We start from the raw sequence: 20,284 nt of genomic DNA, 5'->3' as shown, positions 1-20,284 counted from the left end.
TCCCGAGTGTTTTAAAAGAAAAATCCCACTTAATCCCGAGTTTTTTTTGGGGAAAAAAATCCCACTTCCACAGAGATTGATCCCAATCCCGAACCAGAATTTTATAGAATCCCACACGCTTTCCTTCCCTTTTTTTTTTTTTTTTTTTAAACTCCCAGTCAATCCTGCTCTGTTTTTCTTCCATGTAATTTTTTTTATCATAAAACCTATTAGTGCCATAGTTTAGTTCGATGCTGGGGGGAAATGTTTAAATATTGATTGACATTAAAAATACAATAAAATATTACTGCATCATGGTTTCGCTCTCGTCAACTCTCGCCATCATGGGTTTCCACTCCCGTCCATTCCCCGACACTTTGTTTTCATAGTTCCCGCTCCCGCCCATTCCCGCTAACCTTCGCTCTCGCCCAATCCCGTAATTGATGGTGAAATTCACATCCGCGGGACCCACAGGACCCGGCTGGAATTGCAGAAAATGGTGGACTCAGACTGGCACTGCCTGAAGAAATTGACAGTGTGACAACCATAGATATGAACGGGTAGATACGCAACGCAATGTAGCCGCTCGGCAGCCATGTCAGGGAGGTCGACGTTCCCATACAAGGCAACGCATGCACACTGAAATTAAGTCGTAACTTGCACATTTCTCATCCAATTTCTTGAGGGTTACCGTTTTGTCAACACCAAATGATATGGTATCAAATAACGACTTTGAAAAAAAGCACTTTTTCACACAATGTACCGGCATCCTTGGTCTTTTGGTTGTCTCGCTGTCCACACACAGAATGGGCTGACGACTTTGACCTCCCTAGCTTAGCGTTGCCGTCTGCACGGAGCTCAAAATGGATGTTTCGTATCCACCAATACATATCTGTGGTGACAACGGCCTTTATTATGTTAAACGGGCCACAGTCATGTCTGCATTCATGCCACAGAAAAACAAAGGGTGAACAAGCCCAAAATATTGTTTAATGAAATTATAAATACCAGTCTCTTCAATAAAGGATTTGTTCAAAAGACATTTTGGAGTCAATTAATGATTGTTACAGTTTAACATAGGAAGGCGTCAGCCTAATCTTGAAATCTCTCCTAGGTGTTACATAATGCAGCAGCTGTGTACTGCCGAATGGACCAGTGGGAGCAAGCCAGAGATATTCTCTTGTCAGAAAGTCAAGGGGGGAATTTGGAGATGGCTTTGGATAGCATCCTGGTGAGTGTCACTAGTTTTCATGTGAAAGGGCAGTGGACTGATTCAAACCAAGAGTCATTTCAGCTCACAAATGTATTGGAACAGTGGTGGTGGGATGTCACAAAAAGTGTTTAATTATACCAGTGCACCACAGTGTTACTATTCAATTGAATTTAATTTATATCGCTCCAAATCACAACAGAAGTTGTCTAACCAGTCGGCCACCTTGCCGCCCCACTTTATCTTATCATTTGCAAATAAAAGTTATTGTATATCACAGCTATTTCATACTTTATTATTTTTTAAATCAATCCTTATTCTTTACAATGTAGTGCTGTAACACTCAAATCTCACCTCAGGGGATCAATAAAGGATTTTCTGATTGTAAAGATGGCTATGATGGAGTGAGACTTAAATCGGTTGGGGGAGGAGGGTGAAGCAAAGAGTGGAAAAAAAGTGCAAAGTAGCAGCAAAGTGGTCAGTGAAGGAACCAATTGTCATTTCTGAAATAATGATTGTTCGTTAATAGTGGCCACTACGGCAACTACTACTACTATATGTTATGCTACTGTTTGCTCATCCTAATAATAGTTATCGCGAGCTAGAAAACAGAGGTTATCCATTGAAGTAAGGATGTTTCTCTTTGAAAACAGAGAGAGGAAATTTTTGCGCCCCTCCTGGTGCCTGAGGGTGTGGTGTTTCGTCCCAGAAAAAAGGATGTGGAACAGCTCAAGCAGAGAGACTTCTTAGGAAAAGCAAAGGTATGCAGAGATGTTTAATTTCCCACAAAGAAATTCTGACCGCTTTCCATTCGAGGTGCAAAATGTTTTACAGTATATTCAATGCCTTTATTGTTTGTTTTGTTTATTATACACTCGCCTGTTTTGGAACGGTGAGGTTAATTGCTTTATTTTAGCAGCAGATCAACATTTCATCTTTTCTGTCTGGTACAGTATTTACATATGGATCTGATACACAACCTAGAATATTAGTGGTTTTTTTTGGTGGTTTTTTTTGTAGCAAAACAGAATAGCTCAGGGGTTACTTCCAACAAAGGAGTGTGGACATTCTATGATATTTATAGTTTAAATCATCAATGTAATGTGTGACACTCTTTAATAGGTTTGCTCACATGAAGAATGGGTGAATTCATTCAAAACGTTGTGCATCAGATCCAGATGAGGTTAAAACGAATGGATCTGCAGGAATTATAGCACATTCAAATTACAAAATAAATTAAGGAATTTTCAAACTAAAATATGTCACAGTTGCACCATATATAAAATAAAGTCAGACTTAAACTGTTGAAGGATGTGTGAGAATGCATATTCGCTGTACTGTATGTACTGTATATGAAAGTAAAAAGCACTAATTTATTTGTTTAATTTCTGTCAAAACAACAAAGTATGCAAAGTGGAAAGTGTCACAACTGATCAAAATTAAAATATAAGATACAAAAGAGGTATAAAAGTTTATTTTCCTTTCCACCTAAAGGTGATTTCCTCCATGATTCCAAATGATGATTTTGGGGGATTTGAACCTCTCCGGTTACAGGTAAGGGTGGAGTTACTCATTCATTTAAAAAAAAAAAAATATATATATATATATATATATATATATATATCAACCCTCATCACTGACTGTTATCATGTCCTCTCAACAGAAACCTGGTTATTATCAGCCCAAAGTGGATGGTGCTCAGTGAGTACTCTGACCATTGAAACAGAATTACATTATATGGACAAAGGTTTTAGGACACATCTCCAGTTAGGCATAGTGGTGTGTGAATTTGGGATATTTGTATACTCAGAACAGATGCATTCATCTCCCTTGGATGGAAGTATCACCCTCGAAGTAACCCACACACCTCTATTTGGTCAATAGACTTCTTTCTCAAACTTTGACTAAGAAACAACATTTTAAAGCTATATTTGTAATTCTCTGCTCTCTCTGGAATTGGTACAGTCAGCAAAAACATAGAGGGAGGGGAGAGCAGACAGCTAGAGCCCAGAGCCATAGCCACACACACCCACAACCACACCTATACTTGTATATAGTTGTGGGGACCACCCTTTCTGAAGGTTCTACAGAATTGAAAAAAATCAGGCAATATACCAGAGCAGCCGGAAACACGTGTCACTTTGAATTGCAAATAAGACAAAGGGAAAATTCTCTCACCTGACAAGGGACCGACTCCTGGGGACCTGTCAGGTTTTAGCCACGAGTGGGGCCCATGTATACACACACACACTGATGTTTCTGTCTTTCTGTGGACCGCTTCACACATTGTCAGGTTTAACTTCCTTTGTAGAGACCTTAAACACACTGTCAGGTTTACCTTATTCTTTAGAGACCTTAAACACAACGTCAGGTTTAACATACTTTGGAAATACCTTAAACACTTTCATTTTTAATTCACTTTGTAGAGAGCTCAAAACAGTATCAATCTCAAGACGTGTGGACAAATCTGCCCCAACACGTTTGATGTGGCCAAACGTCAAAAAAAGAGCCTGGATCAAAGGCCCATCCCTACCTCATTTCCATTTTTTTATTTATTTTTTTAAACTTTCTTGTACAACATTCTGATTACTTAGAGATGGTAAAATGTGGGGTTTCATTAGCTGTAAGCTAAAATCATCAAAATAGTAAATACAAATCATAAAATGGTTTTACTTTGTGTAGTGAATCTTTTTTTTTTTTCTTTATAAATTGAACGACAGAAATACATTAAGTTTTGTAATTTAAATTGATTGAGAACAACCTGTATTTGCCAATAACTTTTCACCTTAAGTGGTGATGCGATTAACATACCATTTAATGCCTAGCCAGGTTCTATTCCTGTGCCATTTTCTCCACGCAAAAGGCACTTGTCGCAGTCACTTTTTCATAGAACAGTCCATGATGTAATGAACAACATCATGTGTGTTTTAACAACAGCGATTTATGGGTTCCCACCAACGAGAAATGTAAACGTTTTTCTGAAGAGAGGTGATGCGATTATCTGCTGATACCGTCGCGATCAGATACCTCATTATTTATAAAAAAAAATAGTGCATCCAAATTGTCTCAATGGTCATTTTATTATTTATTTATTTGAATAAAACTATCCAAACATGATACCTTTTATATGGCTATAATTGCAGTGCGGCAGTGGTTTTTTGGTCACGTTAAGCCAGCTGCACACAATGTCAGACCAAATACATCATAGAGTCCCCTCCAAATGTATTGGAACCGCAAGGTCAATTCCTTTGTTTTTGTTGTATACTGAAGACTTTTGTGTTTCAGAGCAAAAGATGAATATGAGACCAAAGTTGAGGCGGGCACCGAGATCCAAAATCTGTAAATGTTGTCGCGTGACTTTAATGAGCGCTCCGCTTGACTGACGGAGCATTTCCTGCCGACACGCTGCTTATATAGAGGAAGGCGGACGTGACTGAGGACACGCCCCCAGTAGGTATATAGTTCCGGTATGTGCATCGGTTTGGCTAATGACCCCCGAAAATGGCACCTGTGAAGAGACATGCTTACGAAACTATTAGTTACGCGGAGGAACATGGGAATCGAGCAGCTGCGAGAGAATTCAAGATCAACGAATCCATGGTTCGCAAGTGGAGGAAGCAGGAGAACGAGCTTCGCCAAGTCAAGAAGACGAAGCTTCATTTTCGTCCATTTCCTAGTGCAACATTAATATCCTCCTGTGGGTCTGATGGCCAGTAGGAAAAGTAAGCAGAAAGCAGAATTTTTGAGACTTCCCCAGCTCTCCGTCTCTTGAACAAAATAACTTTTGTCAGTTCTGTGTATGTCATGAGGGACAATTCAGAGGATAGTTTGCTGAAAAGATCTTTTTGTAGAGTATCTAAATATGAATGAAGAGTGAACATCTTTGGTGAAGGGAAGTAACTGAAGTGTATTCCACTTGGACTCCTTCAATGTTCTATGTGATGAGGATGACATCAATTCGTTCCACCTGGTTTCATACACTCTACGGAATGTCCTTGCTTCTTTTGATGCACTCAAGTCACTTTGTACATTTGCATTGCTTTCCGCCAACATTGAAATATTTTTCAAGCTATATCCGACTTTCAGCGCCAGACTCGGGCATTTGTATGTATCATTACTTGTCCAGCCTGGACAACATGCATAAAATTGGCAGGTCGGATATGATCTTTTATTGTCTTGATGGGAGTATTTTCTCTAGAACATATGAGTAACCTTCCCAGCTCTCGCAATTTTTGTCAGATGTACTCGTGTTTGGCAACATCATGTCCGAGCCTGTTGTACAAATGTTCACCATACTCCAAAATACAGGGATCAGATTTCACAGCTTGATAAACATTGTCCTGAAGCATATTGATTAGCAGTTTCCAAAGCTCTCTCTTTACTCCAGGTGGTGGAGGTGAAGCAAATCCAGAGATGGCCTGAGCACGTGTTTTGCCAGGTTTCAGCGGACCACCAGGTTTGAATTTGCAGACATTCATGTGCTTCAAAAGGACCATTTTTAAAAAAAGAAGCCATGGCAATATGCATAATGAAGAAAAATGTGAGATTCAACCTTTGGTTGTTTGCGTGCCACAGGATTTCCAACACCAGAATTTAAAACATCAACGTTGTGGGCAAAGTCACCCTTGTTTCTTAAATATTCCATATGGATTTGTCTCTCCTTTGAGCTTTTTGGAAAGGACACAGCCTTTGCAACGTTGGGCTTGTCTTTATGTGCACGCTCCAGGTGTCTCAACATTTTTCTCACCCCCAACTTGCAATACAAACAATGTTGTTTTTTATGATAAATTCTTGATCCATCCATCCATCCATCCGTTTTCTGAGCCGCTTCTCCTCACTAGGGTCGCGGGCGTGCTGGAGCTATCCCAGCTGTCATCTGGCAGGAGGCGGGGTACGCCCTGAACGGGTTGCCAGCCAATCGCAGGGCACATACAAACAAACAACCATTCGCACTCACATTCACACCTACGGGCAATTTAGAGTCTCCAATTCATGCATGTTTTTGGGATGTGGGAGGAAACCGGAGTTCCCGGAGAAAACCCATGCTGGCAAGGGGAGAACATACAAATTCCACACAGGGGTGGCCGGGGATTGAACCCCGGTCCTCAGAACTGTGAGGCTGACGCTCTAACCAGTCGGACCACCGTGCCGTCAATTCTTGATCCATCTTTCTTTTTTTTTTTTTTTTTTTTTTTTTAAACAAACAGCAGGTATGGAATGTAAGTCAGACCCTCCAACCACAGTAGAAGCTCTGTCCGGTAGATGTTTCTTTGAGACAGGTGCTGAATCTTCCAACAGGGCTCCAGTGTCTCCCCCTCCACCCTCTTTTGCAGGGTTACCTGTACTTCTTTGGCAGGATACACTACTTAAACCTCTACGTCTCTTAACGGAGGGGCTATTTTTTCTGTCCCTCGCTCAACAGTTTTTTCTGTCCCTCGCTCAACAGATGGCTTCAAAGAGGTGTTTGCAAGTTCTTGCAGCGAGAGACACCTCTCTCTAACATCCACTATGTTCCCTGTGTTTGGAAATCTCGGCATCTTTCATTTCTGGTCACTTAAGAGGACGATACTGTTGCTTGTGTCTGTACCATCCGAAGAATCACAATCACTCTTCTTCACTGCCATCAGAGGTGTAACAAAACACGGGATCTGAATCAAATTCCACATGCGCTTTCATCTTCAGAAGAAAATCAAGAGTCCACATTCGTCATACACACTTGATTTAAAAACAAAAAAAAAAAAAGTTTGGCAAACGCGTAGTATTTTCTCAACATGGTGTGTTGCACACCTGTACGATCTTTGTTCTGAATCTTGGAATAGACTTTTTGTCCTGTTTAGTAACATCAGATTCAGAGAGCAAACTCCATGTCTATGATATCACCAAAAAATGTTTATTTACATTTGTGAGTTAAAAAAGGGGGCGGCACGGTAGTCGACTGGTTAGAGCGTCTGCCTCACAGTTCTGAGGTCCGGGGTTCAATCCCCGGCCCCCCCTGTGTGGAGTTTGCATGTTCTCCCCGTGCCTGCGTGGTTTTTTTCCGGGCACTCCGGTTTCCTCCCAATATATATATATATATATATATATATATATATATATATATATATATATATATATATATATTATATACACACACGTATACATAATAAAGACTTTTTGGTTTGTTTTACTACCGGTATAGTGCACAGAGACTCACAACTGAAAAAAAAAGACAGATATATGCACAGATATTAACATATCAATGCGCCTGCCTACAAATCATATTTTCATTCAAGGCTTACCCTGGTTCTGGGTGATTGGACAAGTGTGTAACCTGAACACTAAAGTGATTTTTATGGCTGCAAACAAGCGAATAAAGTGTCACAAGGTTGCTCTGAATCTCAATAGAAGACCTGATGGGCACTGTATAGTGCAAACCCGTTCAGTATTACAGGCCGTGTAATGCACTGTGTTTTGTTTACTTTATTAATTAAAGAGCCACATTTGTGACAGTAAATGAGGAGTATATTAGTTGGCAACTGTGGTATCCACAAGTATGGACAGACAAGTATAAGACATGTATAAGATACCAGCTGCAGTAAAGGACTGGTTGGTTCCCACGAAATCAGTAAAGACAGACTGCTTAGAAAAACATACAGGACACGAGTGCTGCACTGATCTAACTGCATTTTAACAGTCTGCACAGGAGCAAAATCTTCTTGACAAGGAAAACAATCAACAACATGAAAACGAAACAAACCGAGCCCATACCTGCATGATGACGGAGGAAGGTAACGCAGTGGTGTCTGCGGATGACAGTAACGCAGTGGTTTCGGCGGATTCAGCACGACAGTTCTCCCTGAAACGAAGATTCCTCGTTAATAACCAGGTCATCGACAGTTTTTAAAACAAAATAATAAGCAACATTCGAAACGAGAACAGCAGAAATATGCACATATAATCTCGATGCATTTGTCTCCAAATCATATTTTCCCTCAAAGCTTAACCTGGTTCTAGGTGGTGGGATGTGTGTAGCCTGTTCTAGCACTGGAACGATTGTTACAGCTGCAATTGAATTCAAGAATTGATGGGCACTGCAGCGTGCAAACATGTTCAATGTTGCAGACTGTGTGGAATGCATTGGGTTTTGTTGACTTCATGAATAAAAGTGCCACATTACTGACAGTAAATGTGGAGTATATTAGTTGGCAAACGTGGTATCCACAAGTACGGATCAAAGTGTCACAAGGTTGTTCTGTACTGTAGTAGAAGAACTGATGGGCACTGTAGAGTGCAGACATGTGCAATGTTGCAGACTGTATGTAATGCATTGGGTTTTGGTGACTTCATGAATGAAAGAGCCACACTACTGACAGTAAATGTAGAGTATATTAGTTGGCAACCATGGCACCCACAAGTACAGACATCAGACAAGTGCGTGTGTAAGATTCCAGCTCCAGTAAACGACTGGTTGGTTCCCACGAAATCAGTAAAACCAGACTGCTTAGAAACATGCTAGACACGAGTGCACCACTGATCTAACCTCATTTTAACAGTCTGCACAGGAGCAAAATCGTCTTGACGAGGAACAACTGGGGCCTGTTATAGCACTGGGGCGATTGTTACAGCTGCAAACAAATTATTATCAAAGTGTCACAAGGTTGGTCTGAACTGTAGTAGAAGAACTGATGGACACTGCACATGCAAATATGTTCAACGTTGCAGACTGTGTGTAATGCATTGGATTTTGTTGACTTCATGAATAAAAGTGCCACACTACTGACAGTAAATGGAGTATACTGGTTGGCAACCGTGGAACCCTCAAGTACAGACATCAGACAAGTGCAAATCCATACCTGCATGATGGCGGATGACGGTAACGCAGTGGTTTAGGCGGATTCAGCGCATGACAGTTCTCCCTGAAAGAAGAAAGAAAATAAGGCGTACGAAAATGGAAAAGAGGACATCGTGTGTGGTCGCTGGGCTAAGATAAATGAGCGTGTGAGCATTTAATGCGTTGGGTCAGAGCGAGAGAAGACGAAGTTGGGATTTTGTATGAAGCTAGTAATTTCCCCACAATTATTACGCACTACTGATGTACATCATAGTAAGGATTGCAGTGTCGACTCACGAATGCTGATCAGCTGGTCTTTGGGGTGGTCTTGCTCCGGACCTCAGGTGGAAATGAACAAGGTTCAGTTGAAGAAAAAACAGATGCACAAAAATAAAAAGAAATAGGAAGGGAAAGTTGTTGTCCCATTTGGGATGCGCTCATAACTTCCCTGGTTGACCTGGTGGCGGGCCGAGCTCTGGCCCTCAGAGGGCTGCGGGATCTGTCCGGGATGCCGGCAGTTGCTCGTCGAGGCCCCGCCGACCGATCGTGGCTAGGGAATGCGATCGGCGGCGCATGGTCGACTTCTTCGATCGTAAAACGCCACCGGCTTGGTTGTGACGGGCGTTCGCGCACGCAGTGGCACCCAGAGGTGCCCGAGCACAAAAAGGGAACAAAAACAAGCACAGCAGGAAAACAGACAGATAGGAGTGAGAATTCATGCTGGTGGCATACGTGATTCCGTTCTTTTGTTTGTCTAAGCGAAAGTGGAAAGAAGGAAACAAAATACAATACGCTTTGAACAATTAATGACAACAGATCAGAAGTACTTATCACGAAACAGTTGGCATTCGACGTATATCTTGTCGACAACTTCCCACGCTCGTTTGCCTTTCTCATGGTGGCTTTTCATCATTGGGTACAAGATTTTACGCCTCTCGTTGATTTCCTTGGGGAACTGGTTGGTCATTCCAAACGAAGTCCCTTTGAGCTCATGACCTTTTGATTTCACGAACACTTTTTGATGAAAGTGTTCAAACTTTGCAATGATGGGACGTGGTTGGTTTCCTGGACAAGGGGCTCCCAGTCGATGAACACGGTGAAAGGTAATCTTGTCAACTGTATCTTGCTGTATCTTCAGCGCAGACATCATGAACTTTTTAATCTGGGCCTTGGGGTCTTCCGGTGCGTTTTCTGGAATGCTTGAGAAAATGAGATTGTCGCGCATGCTTCGTGATTGAATGTCCATCGTAGTTTCCTTCATGATTTTATATTCCAGTCTAAGAGTTTTTAATTCCGCTGACGTTGACATCATGCTTGATCGGAGCGCAGTATTATCAAATCTAAATATCTAATTTCATTGACCTGTTGCTGTGTAAACTCCAATCTGTTTCTGAGTTCGGTGATCACTTGGCGATGCAAGTCAAATTGACAATTTCTTGTCGATTGAGAGGAGGAGACTAGTCTGTCTATGTCGAATCAAGTAAATCCTCATTCGAAGTCGAAGAATTCGCCTGGGATCCTCCATGACAGACGAGTTGGCATTGACGTAGCTGTGAGACTCTCAAGTGGTTTTCCGTGAGGTACCGATGTTAGCGAAGCTGGTGAAGGAAAATAGAAAAGAACAAAGCGACAATCCACTACCAGAAAAGGAAAAATGTTGTCTTGTAGTAGCTGCTTTTCCAGATCTATGCAAGGGATGCTGCAATGTTTTTCGTCTTTGGAAATCACGCAATCCCTCGCGTTGTCACAGCATACTTACAGTCCTCCTCAACGCTCCAATATCTATACCAAAGCTCCAAGCTGGGGCTTCAGGTGAGCAGAGGGGGTGTCCTTGGACATCAGCCTGGCAGAGTGCCAATTTGGTGGCAGAATGTTTAGTTTCTAAATTCATGCCCGCTCAGAACACGTCTGAAGACGTGTCTCACGTGATTTTGGTGAATTTGATTGGGGCACAGGCAGAAGGATACTAAGGTCCGCGGACATATTTAAATCATCAGCAGGCGTCACCAGCTCATTCTGTATAACCGCTCACATTGTCTGTTGCAACACCGGCCAAGAGCAGTGACAATACTTCACTTATGCACGGATCGCAAGGATTATCCATCGTCCTTTCTGCACAGTGATGTCTCCGTTGAGACTGTCATTGCGCCACATTTAAAGGGAATGAGAGGAGCCACTTTGATTGACAGTGAATGTAGTCGGCTGTATGTAAACAGCGGCGCAGCCCGCCCACTCGCAGAGCTGTGCTGGTCTACGATGATACCGACACTGTTGCGCTGTCTGCCACACCACATTTACGCCGTTTCATATTGACACTTGGGCTATTTGCCCATTTCTAGTGTAATTACTCCTGTAGTCATCATTGTATCTCTGTCACTGTGCATCATTTCCACAATTCAATTTGATCATTATTACTGAACTATTGCACACTACACAGTATATTACTAATGACTGTCTGTACTAGAGTAACTCCAGCTACCAGAGAAGAATTCCTTGTGTGTTTTAACATACAATACTTGGCTCATCAAGATCATACAGATTCTGATATAACTCAGGCAATGGACAGGAAGTCAGTGGAGAAGCATAAGTGAAATGTATGTGTGTGTTCTGATGTCTTGCCAATGCTCACAGCTTCAATCTCACGAAGAAGGCTCCAAAAGGTTCTTTATTGCACGAAAAAAAAAAAAATGGATGAGATGGTGATTTTGCTTGTACAACACTAAATTAGTATGGTTTATGCGATCTGCAGTCCTTTTAAGAATGTTTTTTTTATAATATGACTATTATTGGAACTGTATCAACAATTCTGCAAATAATCCTTCTGTGTTTTGGTTGACACAGCCAAAGGTATTTATTTAGCAATATTAAAATATTTGTGTTGTTCAGTGTTGTAGAGCACCATACTGAGAGCCAGTTGTCATATTTTGGTTACCTCATCCATGAGAATGTCAAACTATTTGGACCAGTTCTTAGCATGATACGTTAAAGTCAAGACTGATTATCTTTATAAAGGCAAAATTTGCAGGTGCATTGTGATTTACAAAGGGAAGATTTAACATACGTCCTTATATGCACTTTTTAAAAAATATATCATTTTAAAGTTTGACATTTTTTGAAAAAATTTTGTCCATTTAAGTCAAATATTACTTGCAGACAATACAATGTAAATTTATTATAATTTTTTTTTTTTTTTTACTACATGACAGGGAGTCTCGCTACATGTGTTTGGCAGTCCCTTACATGGCTCGAGGCCCAGGCCAGTTGACAGTGCCAGGAGGTTCCAAGGTATTTTTATTCGAAGATCAGGACAAGGATGGGATGGCAACTGTCATATATGATGGACAGGTAAGAGAAAGAGAAAATAATAACATAATATAAACAATAAAATAAAAAAGTTAAAGCTGTTCAGTTGATTTAAAATATTTTCTTTTCAGAGAGGACTTGTGCCAATGTCTTTGCTCAAGCCAGCAAATATCAAGATGACCAAAGGCAAAACTGAGAATGTAATTAATTTTTGTTCATGAAATAGTACACACTCATTTTCTGTGACTTCTGAGGTTCCACAGTCTTGTGCTCAGTTTAGCATTTTAATGACAGTATTTCCCTGATGCACAAATTTGTGATCCCTAATGACCCTGGATACGTTCTATCTCCTCCATTAGCATTTAAGAAAAAAAATATTCGAAGGACTGTGGGATTTTCAATGACTAGTGGTCATCCAGGATTTACAGACCCATAGTTATATTCGTAATTGCTATTTCTTCAATCCATACTGACAAGCAGGCATGGTCCAAGCACTGGAAGGCGCAAAACAATACCTTAAGGAATCTGTGCACATCAATGAGTTGGAGCCAAAAGGAGGCATACAAACAGCATCTAGTTCCAAGGCCAGGTCGTTTGCTGAAACTCACAGGGAGCAAAGTCTCAGTACTTTTTTTCCATGAAGAATACCAGCCTTTACTTTTGTCAGTTTAGACACGGTGAGACAAAATGCATACACATTTGAAGTACACTTGCTGTCGCAATACCAGGACTCCCTGGTCACGTGGTTAAGCAGGGCTCTGTACTGGGCGTTGAGATCTCTCAGTTCTGAGCTTGATCCAGGATGGATATTGTCCTAACTCCATGGACATTAGCATGAGAGCAATGGTGCCTCATTGAAGCTCAAAACTGAAATTTCTAGCCTATTAATTTGAAAAGACGGAAAGGTAGTGAGCATAAGTACAACCTCGTGCATGTATGGCCCGACCATGCATAGTATAATCCTCTGACTTGCTGCAAAACTCTAGGGGTGGGAGGCAGGGGTGTCTTATGGGGGTCAAAAGTGATGACTGATGAATTCTAAGGGCCCATGATCCTACAGTATGTAATTATAGGAGAATATTGACGTACCTCAAATCCCTGCTAGGCGATACAGTGGATGACTGGTTAGCACATCTGCCTCACAGTTCTGAGGACCTGGGTTCAAATCTGGCCTCGTCTGTGTGGAGTTTGCATGCTCTCCCGTGCCTGTGTGGGTTTTCTCCGGGTACTCCGGTATCCTCCCACATCCCAAAAACATGGATGGTAGGTTAATTGAAGACTCTAAATTGCCCATAGTTGTAAATGTGAGTGTGGATGGTTGTTTGTTTATACTGTATGTGCCCTGTGATTGGCTGGCAACCAGTTCAGGGTGTACCCCGCCTCTCGCCCAAAGATAGCTGGGATAGGCTCCAGCACGCCCGTTACCCTAGTGAGGATAAGAGGTACAGAAAATGAATGAATGAACGAAATCCCTGCTAACCAACCAGAAACTGAATTGCACTTTCACAGTTGCCACTAAGATAGCAAGTTGGCAGAGGCTCCAACACAGTGGTGAACTAAAATGCAATATATGAAAAGTGTGAGCTGGAAATGTGAGCGAAAACACTGTAGTCACAAGTCAGAAATTGTCAACAAGCAAAATTGCCACAACAATGACTGTTACGTATAATAGTAGACTCAAACAATTGCTACCTATGTTCTACAGCTATAACACAGACATTTGAATTGGGAGAGGGAGTAAATGCACAGTTGTAACCAACAAGCATGGAAATTATGTTACCATGTTCAGCCAGTACTTTAAACACACCGATACCATGAACGGGAGAAAACCTGCTGCCATCACCAGTTGGTACAACAATCGTTGAGTTAGGTAATTTATCAACCCTTGAAGAAATTATGATACAGTTGAAGTATTGTATGTTGTGGCCTTTCCCTGTATTGACCGGTCCCAAGAGCAAGAGGGGGGGGGGGGGGGGGGGAACACACAAAAATATAACCTATTCAAGGTCAACAGGGGTCAGAGGTCACTTGGTTAATAGAAATAGAGCTTAGTTGGAACAAATAGAACAAGTATAATTGTTGATTTTTTTGTTGTAGGATGAAAAGAACAGTTTTTGTAATCCCTTTGCTTTATTGATCTTTCAGACACTTCCTACTGGGATTCCCCTCCCTCCAGGACTAAAGCCACCCGCTCGTCCACAAAAATGGTCCCGTTCGGCAGCTCCTACTTTGGGTAAAATGAATCTCATCATGTGCTAGCCCTTGCATTGTGTTCTTTTTTAAGGTAATGATAGTGGGTACACACAGCCGACTAACATCCTAACATATGACTCAATACATATTTGATAATTGCAATTCTTTGCAAAGCCAAATTTAATTATCCTTTAAAATAATATGTAATCTTTAAATCGCTGTCCAAAAGTGTTAAAAATCCCACAGACACAGTCGTGCTCTTGTAAAGTGTTTGACAAAATTGTAATTAATATTTTAACGTATCCTATCCACTCTAAATGTTATGATCAGATTAGTGTTTCTTCGCACTGCAGCTATACAATGCATTTCGCAGGAGGACAGTTATCTTCAGATATAGCACCCCCGTCCTACTCGTCTGCCACCCATACTCAACTGCCACCCCCAGAACCTCCCAACTACACAGCCGATTCAGCCAGCAATAAGGTAAGTTATCCCTTATTGAGAAGCCACATACCAGCCACTGTAGACCGGTGTATTTTTAGTGCCGGTCCCAAGCCCGGGTAAATAGTGAGGGTCTGTTTGTGGCAGTCACCAAGCCAGGGTCAACCCTGCCTCCCGCCCAGAGTCAGCTAGCATAGGCCCCAGCACACCCGTGGCCCTAGTGTGGCTAAGCAGTATAGAAGAGTGATGGATAGATAATTATTTTAATCTATGTGAAGATACTAATTCTGTTAAGGATTTCTCACAATTTTCAAATATGATTTAATAAGGTAGGAAACAGACAAATATGTGTTTATATTTTCAAATGACTGCGATTGGCTGGCGCCCAATTCAGGGTCTACCCCGCCTCTCGCTGGGATCTTGCTGGAAGCCACCCTATTGAGGATAAATGGTTCGGAAAATGAAAGTATGGATGGATGGATTTTAAAATGATCACTTCTGCAACAATCCTACGAAATCACTGGTAAAATATTTTCAGAAGAGGATCACGGGCTACCCCTCCTTGAGACATCACCTTATCGTGGTGGAGGGGTTTGTGTGTCCCAATGATCCTAGGAGCTAAGTTGTCTGGGGCTTTATGCCTCTGGTAGGGTCACCCATGACAAACAGGTCCTAGGTGAGGGACGAGACAAAGCACGGCTCAAAGACCCCTTATGATGACGACAAACGATGGACTTGGTTTTCCCTTGCCCGGACGCGGGTCACCGGGGAGCAAGGCCTGGTGTGGTGGGGCTCGAAGGCGAGCGCCTGGTGGCCGGGCCTGCAACCATGGGGCCCGGCCGGGCACAGCCCGAAAGGGTAACGTGGGTCCCCCTTCCCATGGGCTCAACACCTATGGGAGGGGCCATTGGGGTCGGGTGGAGTGTGAGCTGGGCGGTGGCCGAAGGCAGGGACCTTGGCGATCCGATCCCTGGCTACAGAAGCTGGCTCTAGGGACGTGGAATGTCACCTCTCTGGCAGGGAAGGAGCCCGAGGTGGTGTGTGAGGTCGAGAAGTTCCGACTAGATATAGTGGGACTCGCCTCCACACACAGCTTGGGCTCTGGTACCAGTTCTCTCGAGAGGGGATGGACTCTTTTCCACTCTGGAGTTGCCCACGGTGAGAGGCGCCAAACGCCTGTACGTTGGGGTTCACCCCGGTAGACGAAAGGGTAGCCTGCCTCCGCCCTATGGGTGGGGTGACGGGTCCCGACTGTTGTTTGTGCCGATGCACCAAAAAGCAGTTCAGAGTACCCACCCTTTTTGGAGTCCTTGGAGGGGGTGCTGGAGGACTCCATCGTTCTGCTGGGGGACTTCAATGCTCACATGGGCAATGACAGTGAGAGCTGGAAGGGCGTGATTGGGAGGAACGCCACACCCCCCCGATCAGAACCCGAGTGGTGTTCTGTTATTGGACTCATCACGGATTGTCCATAACAAACACTGTGTTCAAGCATAAGGGTGTCCACGTGTGCACTTGGCACCAGGACACCCTAGGTCGCAGTTCGATGATCGACTTTGTGGTCGTGTCATCGGACTGGTGGCTGTCAACTGAACACCACCTGGTGGTGAGTTGGCTCCGATGGTGGGGGAAGATGCCGGTCCGACGTGGCAGGCCCAAACGTATTGTGAGGGTCTGCTGGGAACGTCTGGCGGAATCCCCTGTCAGAAGGAGTTTCAACTCCCACTTCAGACAGAACTTTGCTCGTGTTCCGGAGGAGGCGGGGGACATCGAGTCCGAGTGGACCATGTTCCGCGCCTCCATTGCTTAGGCGGCCGACCGGCGCTGTGGCCGTAAGGTGGTTGGTGCCTGTTGTGGTGGCAATCCCTTAACCCGTTGGTGGACACCAACGGTGAGGGATGCCGTCAAGCTGAAAAAGGAGTCCTATCGGGCTTTTTGTTGCAGGCACGTCCCACCGGGAGGAGAGCCCGGGGACGGCCCAGGACATGCTGGAGAGACTACGTCTTTCGGCTGGCCTGGGAACGCCTCGGGATCCCCCCAGAAGAGCTGGATGAAGTGGCTGGGGAGAGGGAAGTCTGGGCGTCCCTGCTAAAGCTAAAGCTAAGTGGTAGAAAATGGACAGATGGATGGATCACGGGCTACTCATGTGGTCTTTTGTGGCTCCCTGGTGCGTGCGAAGCACAATGTTTGTGACAACTGCTCTATGTTGTCCAGGGGAACTTGCAAATGATTGGGTTGCTACAGAAACTGTAATTATAGTAGAGACAATTAAGAAGGTGCTTGGTGAATCCTCTGGGCTGATTAAAAAACGATAAAGATACATATTTGGTGGTGGATCAAGGAGATTCAGGAAAGTGTACAGAAAAAGAGTTTGGCCAAGATCAAATGCAATGGAATATGGATATAACTAATTGGGGAGGTGGCAAAAACAAATAAAGTGTATAATGAGTTGTCTGAGAGGTTAGACATAAAGGAAGGAGAAAAGTAGTTGTACAGATTGGCCAGGCACAGGGAATGAGCAGGGAAAGATTTGCATCAGGTTAGTGTGATTACAGACTTGTACTGATAAGTGAGTAAATGGTGCTGATGAGGTGGAAGGAGTACTTGGAGGAGTAGATGAATGAGGAAAATGAAAGAGAGAGGAGAACAGGAAGAGGAAAGGCCCGAGTAGGAGCATGAGTGGAAAGGCTGCTGGTCCTACCGATCGAGGTATGCAAATGCAGAGGGGAGATGGCCGTGGATCGTTTAGCAAGGTTGCCGAGGAGTGGGGGGAAAGCGCAATTTTAACAAGAAAAAGGTTTTTTGTTTGTTTCCACATTTATAAATACAAAATGTCTAAAGTACAGTAAGTAGTAAGAAAGTAAAGTTTGCTCAATTCTTTATTAATCCGCCTTTTGGCAACGATAACAGCCTCAATGTCACGTATGGAGAGGAGCTGGACCCAAGAGCAGGCGGAGGCAGATGTAAAATGATGAACAGTTTATTGAGGAAAGGTAATGGCGGTGGTCCTAGGTGGGTTGGCAGGGGGTGGCGTGGACAGGTGGCAGGCAGTGGGGTGGACAGGCAGCTGGGTTGGCGGCAGGAATGACGTGGATCAGGAACACGGGGGGAAAACACTGAGAACAAGGAGACACAGGAGTCAAAAAAGGGAACGAGGAATAGAGTGACTCACGTGAGGTAAATGGGCCGTGGTACCGCTGGAAGTAACTGCAATACTTTGGCGAGGATTCCCTGGAACAGGCAGGCTTATTATATACCTGTGGTGAAGAAACTGATTGGAGACGGGTGCTGGAAACAGAGAGGGGAGCGCCCTCCCGGCTCCAATAATGGAACTGCAGGGCAGTATATGAGACTCAAGTCTTTTTAAATATGATGCCACAAGCTCAGCACACATATTATTTGGGCAGTTTTGCCTCTTTGCAGCACCTCTCAAGCGCCATCAGTTTGGATTTGGTGCTCGGCCTTTTTTTCCTGCGTACATTTCTGCATTCATCTTTCCTACAATCTTGTCTCGTCTTCCGGTTACTGTTGCTGAAAATCACCGCCACAGCATGATACTTCCACCACCATGAGTCATTGTTGGGATGGTATTGCTGCCTGGATTCTTCCAAACATGACGTCTGGCATTCATGTCAACCGTAGTTGGGGATAAGCGGTACGGAAAAGGGATGGACGGATGGACTTATCCGAGTAGTTCTAATTCAACAAGAGGTTTTACTTTTGTGTTTTCGTGAAGAAGAAACAAGACTTTGACACCGTTACTTTGAGCTACGTTCTGCTCACTGCTTTTATAATTATCGCTTATTGCTTGCACAATATGCCCACCTGTAGAAATTCACTTCCAGAACAATTTGTCCAAATTTTTCTGAATTTTCACATTTCCAAAATGTTGTCAAGAACATAACTGCGGGACAGTTTTTGCAGTACATTATGTAATTGGATAAAAAATAATTATGCATAGTGTTCAATTACACAACATCATCATTCATCTATAATTCTAATGGTTAATACATTTTGGCTTCAATATTTGTTTTTCATGTTTTTATTGCATCAACCGTTGTAATGACAGACGCAGTTACAGCCTTTTGACGTGCCATTGTCAGAAATATCTGTCGATGGATTATGTCGCCTTTTTCAACCTTGGTTTAAAAAAAAAAAAAAAAAAAAAAAAAAGAAAAGTTGATTAAGTCCGAGCACAGGTCTGTTTGGATCCTGAGGTGATAGCGACATCCAGGGACCAGTCCTAATTCTCCGGGTGGAGGCAGGACTCGTGGGTTGGTCCCGGATGATCAATCACTCCCAGGGTCCCCTGGTTTGGCAATCAATCATAGGATCCCAGCCTCGTTGCCACTTTTGTGTTGGATAGTCTTCTTTTTGCAGAATAATTAAGGAAGCAATCTTGTCTTTATGGCTTTTTTTTTTTTTTTTTTTTTTTTTTTTTATAAATACAAAGAGCTATTTGCATAATATTTACAGAGAGCGAGAGAGAGAATGAGGGTCTGACAAGCGGAAGTGAGGCGAGGAGAGGAGCAGAGCAGGCCAAGATCCTATCCGCCTGCTTTTCAAGGACACTCCGAGACAGAGTGGTTAAAAACACAGATTAAGAAGACCTGCGGGTCGTCGGATCCGGCACTTTTCCATGAGTACACACTAGCTAGTATAGCAGTGCAGGTGTCATGCAGACATAACAATAGCCTGCACACACACAAGATGGCTTTCTTTGCAAAGTTACACTGGAAGCATAACCGAGGAATCCATTAAAATGTTATATACACATTATATAACCGTTGTATAAGTAATTATTCCCAACGGTATTTATAGGGTACTTTTTTGGGATGAGGTTTTCTTTTTTTTTTTTTTATTGTTTTTTTGTTTTTTGTTTTTTTTCCCCCAGGATGACAACTCTGTCCAAGAAGCAGAAACCGACTCTGTGGTTGTAAAGGTTCACTACACGTACACTGTGGCACTGTCAGTACCCTCAACTATTTCATACCATGAACTGAAGGAAGACATTGCTCAACAATTGGACCAGCCAGCATCTTCTTTACGCCTCAGGTAACTGCCCTGTCTGTCCCCTTGAATTGTGATAATCGAAGCATAAGTTCGTTTGAACAAAATTAGGGTCGACTGGCTTGACTTCTTCTTTATGACGGCGGCGGGGGGGGGGTTGGCTTGACCGCAGTTGAAAGCCAGGGTCGAGGACGTTGAGGCGTGGACCGGTGACCCTGACCCCGTTGGGGTGGGCTCCGCGGGTGTGCATGTCGTCTCTCCGGCGGAGGTATCCTCTGCCGAAAGCCGTGAATTGGTGGAAGAGAAAGCAGAGGAAAGACATGCTGTTATTGGGAACG

The 20,284-nt window shown here is 43.2% G+C and overlaps 2 protein-coding genes and 1 long non-coding RNA gene across 7 annotated transcripts in view; 1 reads left to right on the top strand and 2 right to left on the bottom strand.

Annotated features, from left to right (window-relative positions):
* noxa1 (NADPH oxidase activator 1) overlaps positions 1-20,284 on the top strand; it is a 41,037-nt gene that overhangs the window by 12,300 nt on the left and 8,453 nt on the right. For all 5 annotated transcript variants that reach the window (XM_061673150.1, XM_061673149.1, XM_061673152.1 and 2 more), the window contains 9 exons: positions 1,094-1,210; positions 1,843-1,950; positions 2,684-2,743; positions 2,853-2,890; positions 12,206-12,344; positions 12,434-12,502; positions 14,448-14,535; positions 14,869-14,978; positions 19,831-19,991. In XM_061673150.1, coding sequence (XP_061529134.1) covers positions 1,094-1,210; positions 1,843-1,950; positions 2,684-2,743; positions 2,853-2,890; positions 12,206-12,344; positions 12,434-12,502; positions 14,448-14,535; positions 14,869-14,978; positions 19,831-19,991 — 890 coding nt within the window. The remainder of the gene's footprint in view (positions 1-1,093; positions 1,211-1,842; positions 1,951-2,683; positions 2,744-2,852; positions 2,891-12,205; positions 12,345-12,433; positions 12,503-14,447; positions 14,536-14,868; positions 14,979-19,830; positions 19,992-20,284) is intronic.
* LOC133400456 (uncharacterized) lies at positions 7,931-9,592 on the bottom strand. Its single transcript, XR_009768357.1, has 3 exons — positions 9,297-9,592; positions 9,022-9,084; positions 7,931-8,024 (listed from the first exon to the last, which is right to left on the bottom strand). It is a non-coding gene; the product is annotated as an uncharacterized LOC133400456 (long non-coding RNA).
* Positions 19,580-20,284, bottom strand: part of stxbp1b (syntaxin binding protein 1b) — a 76,867-nt gene continuing 76,162 nt past the window's right edge. The window contains exon 20 of the mRNA XM_061673146.1: positions 19,580-20,221. The gene's annotated coding sequence lies outside the window, so the exon portion shown is untranslated. The remainder of the gene's footprint in view (positions 20,222-20,284) is intronic.

Source organism: Phycodurus eques, chromosome 3, assembly GCF_024500275.1.
Source record: "Phycodurus eques isolate BA_2022a chromosome 3, UOR_Pequ_1.1, whole genome shotgun sequence".
Taxonomy (NCBI): Eukaryota; Metazoa; Chordata; class Actinopteri; order Syngnathiformes; family Syngnathidae; genus Phycodurus; species Phycodurus eques.
Note: the sequence above shows the minus strand (reverse complement) of the source record. Positions and strands in the feature narration are given on the sequence as shown.